The sequence below is a fragment of the Pundamilia nyererei genome, unplaced genomic scaffold, assembly GCF_000239375.1.
Source record: "Pundamilia nyererei isolate P.nyererei 1_Seehausen unplaced genomic scaffold, PunNye1.0 scaffold00209, whole genome shotgun sequence".
NCBI lineage: Eukaryota > Metazoa > Chordata > Actinopteri > Cichliformes > Cichlidae > Pundamilia > Pundamilia nyererei.
Genome location: NW_005187610.1, coordinates 236,166 through 247,942, shown reverse-complemented (window position 1 = coordinate 247,942; position 11,777 = coordinate 236,166). Strand labels below are relative to the sequence as shown.

General features: G+C 41.9%; 1 protein-coding gene across 1 annotated transcript in view; it reads left to right on the top strand.

Moving 5' to 3' along the window:
- LOC102212765 (uncharacterized) overlaps window positions 1-9,300 on the top strand; it is a 17,944-nt gene extending 8,644 nt beyond the window's left edge. The window contains exons 2-8 of the mRNA XM_005747958.1: window positions 1,889-2,180; window positions 2,263-2,399; window positions 2,544-2,838; window positions 7,972-8,123; window positions 8,211-8,502; window positions 8,647-8,792; window positions 9,047-9,300. Of these exons, the coding sequence (XP_005748015.1) occupies window positions 1,889-2,180; window positions 2,263-2,399; window positions 2,544-2,838; window positions 7,972-8,123; window positions 8,211-8,502; window positions 8,647-8,792; window positions 9,047-9,300 (1,568 nt within the window). The remainder of the gene's footprint in view (window positions 1-1,888; window positions 2,181-2,262; window positions 2,400-2,543; window positions 2,839-7,971; window positions 8,124-8,210; window positions 8,503-8,646; window positions 8,793-9,046) is intronic.
- Window positions 9,301-11,777: the final 2,477 nt, after the last annotated feature.

Sequence of the window (11,777 nt, the reverse complement as noted above, 5' to 3'; positions counted from 1 at the left end):
TTTATTTCAGCAAAGTAACTGTATTCTGAATACCACCTTTTTAAACGGTAACTGCAACGGATTACAGTTACTCATATTTTGTATCTTAAATACGTAACGGCGGTACATGTATTCCGTTACTCCCCAACACTGTCCATAATTAACCTAATTAACCTGACTGAAACTGCTTCAGGTAATATTTAAGTTATGACATGATCAGATGAGTGTGAAACACAGAGAGACGACACAAAAGATAGGTGAACCGTACATAAATGACTGAGCGAACAGGGCACACAAACATGAGGACGAGACGATGATGTGACCAGAAGCAGAAACAAACTGAGGGCTTAAATAGACAGGATAATGGAAGAAAAGGAAACAAACCTAACTAATGAAGCAGAGGAAGTAAAACTGAACATAATGCACACAGGACAAAAAAGACTATCACAATAAAACAGGAAAAGACACAGAAAAACAAAACAATGACAAAAAGTCTAAAGTCAGAACACTGGGTCAACAATCCAGGTACCATGACAAATTGATTCAACAGTCATTAAAGTTCTTGTACTTAATGACACTTGTCTTCTTGGCTAATACTGAAAACACATGAGGGGTGTTACCATGCAAAATGTTTTTTTTAGAAAAGTGCAAAGTAATTTCTTTGGAAAATGCAAATATCCACTTGGATGTCTTGTCATTTATGCAAACCCTCACTAATGCTGCTGGAATGTTCAGACTAAACGAACTAGTACAGTGTGGTCTTAGAAGTACTCTGAAGAAACTACAGAGGAAGTAAGCCGATCTACAAGTCAGCAGGGATATACCAGTAACTAGCGTAATTTCTTTAATGTGGTAATGATGTGAGAATTTTTACTAGACAATAGTGGAATGGATTATATTTGGATCTTCACTGGTAAGCCAAATTGTCTTCAACTAAATGTATTACTTATAAATAATCAGTTCCAGATATTTTGTACTTTTTCATCTTTAAAACAAAACCCAGACCAAATACCACAGCTATGTTGTGAAAACACACAATTAACAGACGTCCTCCTCCTTTAATCATATCCTGGCTTACACAGAGAAAATGAGGAAACACACATTGGACTTTGTATTAAATGTATTAGAAGCAGTGATGGGGAAGAGCTGACTCATGCAGATTAGTCAGTCAACAAAAATAACAGTGAGATAAATAATGCTAAAAGACTCGCTCAGCAGAGATAATTGAGGAATATTTACTTCTTTAAATAATAGTTGATGTTCATTTCACCGTCTATATGATTTTTAGAATCACTGCATATGTTTACAGGAACTTTCTTCATGATGACAACCGCAGCATTTCCAGGTAGAGATTTTTTTCTCCTCTTTTGAAAACAATCTTTTTTGTTTAAATGATAGTTACTCATTTTTATCATTACAAAACCTCCATTACTTAGCACTGAATCAAAACGCTATCCCGTCTTCAGTCAGTGTCAATTTGTGATTTGTGGAAAGGCAAAAGTAATTTGACTGCTTGCTTTAAATACCCAAAACAGGATGTATCCCTGGGTGCGTAACATACTGGAATTCTTCCTGACCTTTACGCTTAACATGCTCTGTTCCATGCTGCTCATTTACCATGTTACAATCCAACTGCTGCAATGTAGACCTAGAAGTAGTGGATTGGTGCTCCAGTGATAACCAGTGGAGTGGAATTGAAAAATGTATGCTGCTGAAATCTGGATCAGAAATGTAAAAAAAAAAAAAAAAAGTGACCCTGATATAGATCCATATAATATAATCAATAATAATGGTATGGGGTCATCTTGCACATTTGCGGTGCACAAATAAATGAATGAATCTTGAGTAACCCCAAGCCCCCAGTGCAATCTATGAATTTTGACTAATTATGTCTGTTTTTCCCATTGAGGTCATCTTCTTCATAACCTGGCACTAAAGAAGACAGCTGTGCAGTCTTCAAACGGAGACAACATCGGACTTGCTTTTAAGGCCGTCGATGGCAATAGAGATGAGAACTATCAGAAATGGTCCTGCACACTTACTTTACAACAGTCTGATCCGTGGTGGAGGGTAGACCTGGGAAGAGTGTATACAATTGGTGCTGTTGCGATAACTAATATAGCAGGATTTGAAAACAGGTTGAATGGTGCAGAAATCTGGATTGGAAACTCGACAAACTTCAGTGACCCTGAGCGTGTGAGGTGAAACAGTGTGATACAGACTAACATTATAAATTTGCAGTCAGTTATAGTTCCATCAATTTCTTTTCTTGTTCATACACAGGTGTGCGGTCATCTCTCACATTCCCAGCGGACAGACGTTTTACTTTCCATGTAGCTCTGTTGAGGGACGCTATGTCACTGTGTTCCTCCCAGGAAGCGGGAAGGTCCTAAATCTCTGCGAGGTTGAAGTGTACTACGGTAATCACATTTTTATTCTGAAGCTGATACAGAAGCCTGGTAGTTCACAGACTCCCCGGCCATGTTGACAGCCAAATGCGATCTTTAAAATCACCACACAGGGCACCTTCTAGAGAAACTGACTAATACTGGTTTTCCTCCAAGGATACCCATTACCCAATGTGGCACTCAAAGGAGAGGCTGCCCAGTCATCTACACTCTCCTTTGCCACTGCGTCCAAAGCCATCGATGGCAGACGGAACTCGTTCTATAGCAATGGGTTCTGTAGCCACACGGCTGAAGACGAGACCAACCCCTGGTGGAGGGTGGACCTGCAGCGAAGCTTTACAATCACTGCTGTAAAAGTCACCAACAGAGGAGACTGCTGTGCTGAAAGACTGGATGGAGCTGAGATCAGAATAGGAAACTCACTGGAGAACAATGGAAACAATAATCCCAGGTAATGACTAGAAGTTAGTTAATTTTAGAATAATTAGAACAGCAATATGTTAAAGTTTACAAGATATATACTATGTGCAGCATGACAACTAACATACTGAGGGCTAATTTTAAACCCCTGCTAAAATTAACAGTCTCCAGTTTATGGTAGTTTCATTTTATTGACAGTGGACAAAATATCCATAAAAAACCTATTATATAAAAGTTACAAATTGTTTTGGTATTTGATCCCCTACAAACCAGTCAGATTTCTGGCTTTCATAGATTGACTCAGTTCCTATTAGGCACAAATCAGTTAATCAGTTACAGATAAAACTGATCTTAGTTAAGTATAAAGCACACCTGTCCAGAAAATCAATTTCGTCCAGTCCAACCTCTCCACCACAATGGGCAAGAGCAAAGAGCTTTTAAAGGGGACAAGACTGCAAAAGGCTGGAAAGAGCTACAGGAGCATCAGCAATAAGCTTGTCGAGAACACCAGACATACGGCCAATTCAACAAACTAGCAATTGTCCGAGCCAGTCTCCAGATAGAAAATCTGTGGAAGGAGCTAAGGCTTGAGTTGATGTAAAACTAAACCTAAGAAACCTAAAAATCAACTCCTGACATGCTAAAGTTGCTCTTTAGCAGGAACTTGAGGAAAACTGAAAACACCCTGACCTCTGTCGTTTACGCTTCACTGCTGATCGCTTGTAGATGGCACAGTCTCGCTCCGCAAACCACCTAGTTGGGCTGGAGCTTGGCACTCTCATTGAAGCTCTCATTGAAGGAGGACACTTTTTCACCTTTCACTTTTACTTTGTGTTCCAACATAGTTGTAGGTGATAAGGACAGAGCACATCCTACACCCTTGTTGTCTTCCTCGGTGTTAGTGTGGAGATCTTTTTACTTATTTGGGTAATCACTGTGATTCTGGAAATAACCCAAAGAACACATGTCAGGGAATGGAACAGATGAAGATACTGGATATCCTAAAGGCTGCTGGTACCAGCCTTGATGTGAGTTTGGAGGGTCTGTTTCAGCTGATCTTAGCAGTTATCAGTAAATGGTAAAAGGCCTGTATTTATATAGCGCTTTACTAGTCCCTAAGGACCCCAAAGCGCTTTACACATCCAGTCATCCACCCATTCACACACTGGTGATGGCAAGCTACATTGTAGCCACAGCCACCCTGGGGCACACTGACAGAGGAGAGGCTGCCGGACACTGGCGCCACCGGGCCCTCTGACCACCACCAGTAGGCAAATGGGTGAAGTGTCTTGCCCAAGGACACAACGACCGAGACTGTCCAAGCCGGGGCTCGAACCGGCAACCTTCCGATTACAAGGCGAACTCCCAACTCTTGAGCCACAGTCGCCCCATACCATCGCTGCCATTCGAGACCCCCTCAGTGCAGCAGATCTCGCTTTTGCAGTCTGCGTCAGCCACTTCCTCCTTCAATACCTTGCCTGAATTGATTCCCTAGATGTGCTCCTGTGTAACAGAATCCCAGCTGCTGCTGCTCTCCTCTCTCTGTGCAGTTAGTCGGTGTGGTGAGGGATGGGTCCATGCTCTCCTGGTTCTGTGGAGAATGCAGGGTCCTTCTTTTGCCTTATCCTCAAACTGAGGTGCTCCCATTTCTCCTGAGAGTGTTTGCATCCGTCATGCGATGGAAAAAACTCAGTGCTTTTCCTCAACATTTTGTCCATAATTAACCTGCATTACTGTAATCCGATTGGTTTTTTTTTTTGAAGTAAGGAGTAAAGTAAGGGATTACTATTGCAAAAAAAGGTAATTAGATTACTGTTGCTTTCCTGTAAGCACGCTGTGTTACTGCATTACTGCATTACTAAACCGTGATTTTGTTAGTGAGAGTATCTAACAACAATGATGTAAGCGCGTGTGATGTCCCTGGTATCAGCCTGCAGATCAACAATGGATGACATGGAGTGCAGGAGGGAGTACAACCATGTAGCGTTTAAAGTGTAGAAGTACTGACCTTACTTTGAGTTCTAAACTGGTGAAAATAAAGTGACAGGACGTGTTGATTTTATTTATCTTCTGCTGTTATTTTACTTGCATCTATTTGAAAGAGTGAGAGTACACACTGTTATAGACAGTGTTGTTGTTAATGTATGTTTGGAGGCGTTGCACCCCTGAACCTTCAGAGGTTTTTCAGGGTTTTCCCTGCCGGAACGTTACGTGAGAAACAGTTTCCTGTATGTGTTGCGACTAGCTGTGGTTGTTTCTGAAAGTGATCAGTAAACGTCCTAAAATTGGCACTTGAGTTTCCAAACATTTTTATCCTGAGGTTATAACACACACTAAAAAATATTTTATATGCTAGAATATGCAGAAAATAGGTTTAGAGGTTAAACAAATTTCTTCAAGTCAAAGACAGTTGCATATAGTTGACTTTTTTCTTGATGGAATGTGCATAAAATCAAAAGATTAAAACTAACAAAACAAGTTTTTAAAAGAGACTTTTTCATTTGATTCAAAAATAGAATTGGGCTGAAAGGTCTATTGCTTCATTATGTATTCAGGTTGTGCATCATGTTTTTAAAAAGTAACTAAGCAACTAAGTAATAAATAATAATAACTACGGGGCGATCGTGGCTCAAGAATTGGCAGTTTGTCTTGTGATTGGAAGGTTGCCGATTCGAGCCCCGGCTCAGACAGTCTCGGTCGTTGTGTCCTTGGGCAAGACACTTCTGCCTACTGGTGTTGGCCAGAGGGGCCGATGGTGTGATATGGCAGCCTCGCTTCTGTCAGTCTCCTCCAGGGCAGCTGTGGCTACAACTGTAGCTGCCTCCACCAGTGTGTGAATGTGAGAGTGACTGAATAGTGGAATTGTAAAGAGCTTTGAGGGTCTCGAAAAGCACAATATAAATGCAATCCATTATTGCACACAGCTGATTTAAATGGCTGAATTACCGCTTCTTCTCCTTCTTCTTCTTCTTCTTCTTCAGTCAAGTTTAACGGCAGCTTGCATCCAAAACTGTTGCATTACTGCCATCTCCTGGCTGTTAACCGTCCGTCACTCCTGAATCCTCAGATCCTCTTGATGAGACCAGTACTTCTCAAAAAACGAAAAACCACCACTTTCCCTTCACCATGACTTAACTTATCAACCACTTGTTCAAATGTAAGTTCCCTTCCACCACTCAGTTCACCCCACATCACCCTCCTGTGACTTACATACTTCCCACAACTAAGGAGTACATGCTTAACCGTCTCCATATCAGTGCACCCATCACACAACCCAGTCGGATGTTTCCCTATCCGATAAAGAGTACCATTTAAAAAGCAGTGGCCCGTTCGTATTCGACTGATAACAACCTCCTCACGTCTCTGCAGGCTGAATTACCTCCTCAGCATGTCTGGAATTTCACCAGAGGCCTGGTAATGAACTAATCATTTGATTCAGGTGTTGACCCAGGGTTATAGCTAGATCCTGCAAGACACCGGCCCTCGAGGCCTGGAGTTGTCCACCCCTGCAGCAGAGCCTGTCTTTCATCAATATGAACTGTGGGTAGGTCCATGAAACTTAAGGGTGCACCAAGTGACAATCGGTTTATTTCACTTGGTCAAAGGCTGAGGATAGGGTGTCATCACGAGACTGCTCTAATGGAAAATCTTCTACTGACCAAATCACCGGAGCCAGCGGTCCTCATACACTGCCCTGTCAGGTGTCCTGGTTGCCTGCACTCCTGCTTCAGTGTTTGTGCAGCCCTCTGTGGGTCGGGTGCTGCCTTTAGGCAGATCAGAAAAAAAAGGTTAGTGGGCAACAGCTGCAACTGGAAAGCCTTCAAGAACACCTCGGTTTAGAGTTAGGGTTAAGGGATTGTCACTGATAACAGAGGAGGGGCAGAGCCACAGTGACCCTGAGCAGCCTCTTCAACACCTGCGTCTGGTGTTTGGCCTGGTCCTGTAGTCTGTTTAATTGCTGTCTCTGTGCCATCTCTGTTAGCATCTGCATGGGCAATTGCACCGGCTAGGGAGGTAGCGCAGGTTGCAGGTCCGACATGATGACACTGGTTTCTGCACGACTTTGTTATCGCAGTCACGACTCTGGACACTTTGGTGTGATTTTTAATGGTCTTTACGAAGAACAGAGGATGTGTCTTGCGCCACTGTACAGTCTATGGCTGGAAAGCTTACCAGCTTACCTCTCTCCAGGTCCCGGCATCACTGAAAAGAGTGAGAGAATCATCACAAACTGAGGTGCAGCTGCCCAGCCAAGCTCTCTGGCACTACACCTCAAGCCTGCTACTCCTCCTGTGTAATGGAGCCACAGACCACACCTCTGCCACAACAGCATTTAATCTATTATTAGACTCAATTGCCTTCTTTCAAACTGTAAAAGAGCATCTCTATTTCTATCCTCTTTTTTCTCAAATTGCCTGTCTTGCCCTCGACATTGTCATACTGGTCTACAAATAATGTAATATCTGAAATAATACAAAAAGAAACAAATAAATAAACAGATGAAAGATTCTCATGAACAAGAGGAACACATAGAAAATAGCATTACATTAGAATATTCAGTTACGTATAAATATGCTTCACTTTGGTGTTTTATTCAGTTAATCTTTCTTCTATTAGATTTTATTATTCTCACATTTAAATTTAATCCATTTTAATCCAGTTACATAGACATACTTCTGTTTACTTTTTTGCTGTAAAATTCTGTTTTTGTCCATCATTATTTTCTCAATACAGCTTCTTTGACTGAATCGTATATTTTAAAGAGTAAGAGAAAAGAATAAAAATGATTCACTATTTACCAATATAAAATATAAATATATATAAAGCTCTGTTATACCACTCTGTGTCATTTTAAACATAAAATGCTGGGTTTAAAAGCTGGGGGGACTTCAATGTCTTTCAATCCCACCTTTTTCAACAGTTAAATAAAAAACAAAGAAACTTTTCTGTGGAGGGAGCTGAAGCTTTGAGTTGCCAAGCAGAAGCTAAGAAACTGCAAGGAGGGGTTTGAAAACCTATAAGAACTTATAAGAATAAAGTGTGTTCATTTTGGCCATCAAGAATGAAGAGAGAAGAAGATTATTTTCTAGTCCTTGAGTCATGTTATTTCAACATGAGGCCCATACTACTAACATAATACTGCCCCCACACTCTCTGCTGTCAGGTGTGCTTCCATCTCACATATCAACGCGGGTAAAACCTACACATACTGGTGTGATGGAGGCAGCATGGAGGGTCGCTTTGTGAACTTGTTTCTTCCTGGACAGAAGAAGACTCTCACCCTGTGTGAAGTGGAGGTGTATGCTGCCCCAGCAGGTAGAGCTTTAAGTGACTGGATTTAATCTATGGAAACACATCTGCCTGATACTGATTCGTACCTGTTTGTTCTTTTTAACACTTTAGTGGAGCCGCTTTCAAACGTGGCCTTAAGCAAGCCAACAGTACAGTCATCGACTTCGTCACCATATCTGTCTTCCAAAGCTGTTGATGGGTACAAAAATGGAAACATCTACGGTGCAGGCTTTACCCACACTTTAGATGAAAAAAATCCCTGGTGGAGAGTAGACTTGTTAGCCGTGTATAAAGTCAGTGCTGTCACCATCATCAACAGACAGGACTGTTGTTCTGAAAGGATTCTTGGGGCAGAGATTCGGATCGGGAACTCACTGGATCAAAATGGAAATCAAAACCCGAGGTGAGACATGATTTCTGACTGGAATATTTATTATTATTATTATTCATTTGTTCTCCCATTTAAACAACACATTGTTTGAATAGATATTAGCTTTTTTCCCTTTAAGTGACATATTTCTCTTTGATGTTTCTACAACTCCATCAGGTGTGGCATTATTGAATCATTGGATGGTACACCAACATACACATTCCAGTGTCATGAAATGGAAGGTCGCTACATCAGTGTGATCACACCAGCACTTCTGAAAGCTCTGACGCTGTGTGAAGTGCAGGTGTTTGCTTCTCTGCCTGGTATAGCCCTTGTTTTCTAGTGGCATATGTGGAAGCTGCTTGTTTTCTTTTTCTTTTTTATATGATTTCTCATATTTATCATTGTACAGTCAAGAAATTGAACTGACTTTCTAGCTTTCAGTGTTCATGTTTTGTTTTTTTTGGGAGGGGGGTTCGGAGCTGATTGCAACATTACAATTTAACCTGTTAAACTAAAATAAAAACAAACAGTCATGGATGAAACCAACAGAAACTTAACAAACTTTGCTCTCCAGCACCAGAAGCTGTTACTCCTTCACCCACTCCTCCCACCCCTCCTCCGCCTGTGAGCCTGCAGCTTGGTGGCAGGAACGTGATGGTTGTAGGAGAGAGGCTCTGCTGGTCTGATGCTCTGATGTACTGTAGACGTTATTACTGGGACCTGCTCAGCCTTCACAGCCAACAGGAGCAAAGCGAGTTGGAGCAGCTGCTGGGCCTCGTTCCTTTCTCCCTCACAGACCACATCTGGATGGGACTGCGCAGGTACTGATACAGAAGATACTTCTAACAACTCAGTGAATGAACAGGGAGGACACAGAGTCATCCAGGATTCAAAAGGTCATAGTTCAAGTTTTCTTATGCAAGTTAAGAACGTGTGTGTGCGTGTTAATGAGATCAGAATAACATTTAGACAGGAGAAGTGGAGTCGAATGGTAACAAAGAGAGTGACGATTGTCAGTACTGAGTAGGGCTGGGCGATATGACCCAAAATTCATATCTCGATATTTTTTTTAGCTGGATGGCGATATAAGATATATATGTCGATATTTTTTAAAGCCATAAAGTAAGAACAAAAAGAGAGTTCTTAGTCAAAGCTGTGTCCCAGATGTCACACAGGCACTTTTATTAACATACAGCATATACGTAAATGAAAAAAAAACTACTCAAAAGTAAATTATCAGCATTTATTAAATAACATTGCTCCATAAATAAAAGAAAACAATGTTGTTTTTGTGCATAACAAAAAGCTCACAATTGTGCAGTCAAAATGTAAACTAAAAGATGCTGAGCATAATAATAATGAGACAGATTTCACAGCTGCTCTATTCCCAACTTCTACTGCGTGACTGACAGCCTGGAGTTTGAAATCCGCTTCGTAACCATGTCTCTTAACAGGTGCCATTTATGGTCCTTTTACACACACAATACGGTAAATTACGTTGAAGCACAGTACGTATCACTCCGCGAGGCTCCTCGGTAGCCGTAATGCTCCGACAATCCATCAAGCGGTGCAGCTCCGTACCAAAACATTTTTTGACAGATTGCTGAGCGCTGTGTTCCACATAAAATCAGTTCGCGGTCATCAAGCACAACCAGAATTCATACATAAGGCGCGCTGTCAACTTTTGACATAATGAATGGATTTTAGGCTGTGCAGCCCCTGTGGACTGCATGGTGTTAGCGTGGTTAGCTTTTTAACACGTTGACGCTGTCCAGCCCCACACACGGGGCGATGCGCAGTAACTCGTTAACGGAAATTTGCCGTGTCCATCTTGTCGCTGCCTGCAGGTGAAGCGATGGGGAAGGAGGGGGAGTTGTCTTCAGTGAAGGAGAGGCGAGGCCGAGTAACGTTGCGTAAAGACAAAAGTGGACGAAAGAGAGGCAAACTTGTGGCTCCACAACTATAATTATAACGTAACATAGACTATATCAATATAAAGGATATTGTCACATCTTATATCTCGTATAAAAATATATCGATATTTAAAAAAAAACAACTTTATATATCGCCCAGCACTAGTACTGAGGTATAATACAAACAGAAGGCAACTTTACATCAAGGATAGTTGCAAGCACCAAGGAATCCACTGGTAAATGGGAAGTATGAAGAGGCCGCTAGGACAGCTGCAACCATGCAAAACATTCAGACAGTAAGGTAAGTCATGAGAAGTCTGCTGAATGGGAAGATCAAGATTCAGGCAATCAACTCCTGTGCTTTGAGGGTCTTCAAATACCCTGCTGGGATAATAAGCAGGCCAAAAGAAGAGGTAAAACCTACTTACATCAAGACAAGGAGCTCTTTACCAGGCATTAAGTGTTCATCTTAGTCCAGCACCCTGAGACGCTGAGGACTAGTGAGTGTCAGAACCACTGTCCAGGATGAGACAACAAACATCCATGAGTAAATCAGGAAGATGTCCACAACTGATCATGTAAGGCAGGGATCCCCAATCCCAGTCCACGAGGGCCGGTGTCCCTGCAGGTTTCAGATCTCACCCAGGGTCAACACACCTGAATCACATGATTAGTTCATTACCAGGCCTCTGGAGAACTTCAAGACATGTTGAGAAGGTAATTTATCCATTTAAATCAGCTGTGATGGATCAAGGACACATCCAAAACCTGCAGGGACACTGGCCCTTGTGGACTGGGATTGGGGACCCCTGATGTAAGGGAACACTTCAGTCTGCAGAAACCTGAGAAGGAAGAGGAGAAAGAAAAGGAACCATCATGGAAGGACAGACCACTGTACAGTATGCATATAGTATGTTGTGATAGAAGTAGCTATACCTAGTGATACCAAGAAGGAGGATCATGGGAAGCTTGAGAAGTACCAGGGACTGAGAGTGAAGCTAGAGAAGATTTGAAGGGTAAAGACAACAGTGGTCCTCATGGTAACTCAGTTCTTGATGGACCAGCATTGGGGTCGTAGTGAATAGTGATGATGCTGAACTGGGTAAGAGGAAGAAAATGAATGAAGGCTTGGAGTGATTTGGGGTTTTTGTTTATCCCATCATAAAGACCACATAGCTTGAAAATGTGAAAAAGCAGTTAAAATCCATAGGCTACATAAATGGCAGTATTTTGATTCACTATGTCCAACAGATCCTTGAATAGAGATGACTGGTTCTGGATGTCCGGACACTCCATGAATTTCTTCAACTGGCCACAAGATTTTGTCCCTTACTATTACTCCAGCATGTGTGGAGCCATGAGCAATGGAGAGCACTTCATGTGGCAGGACCT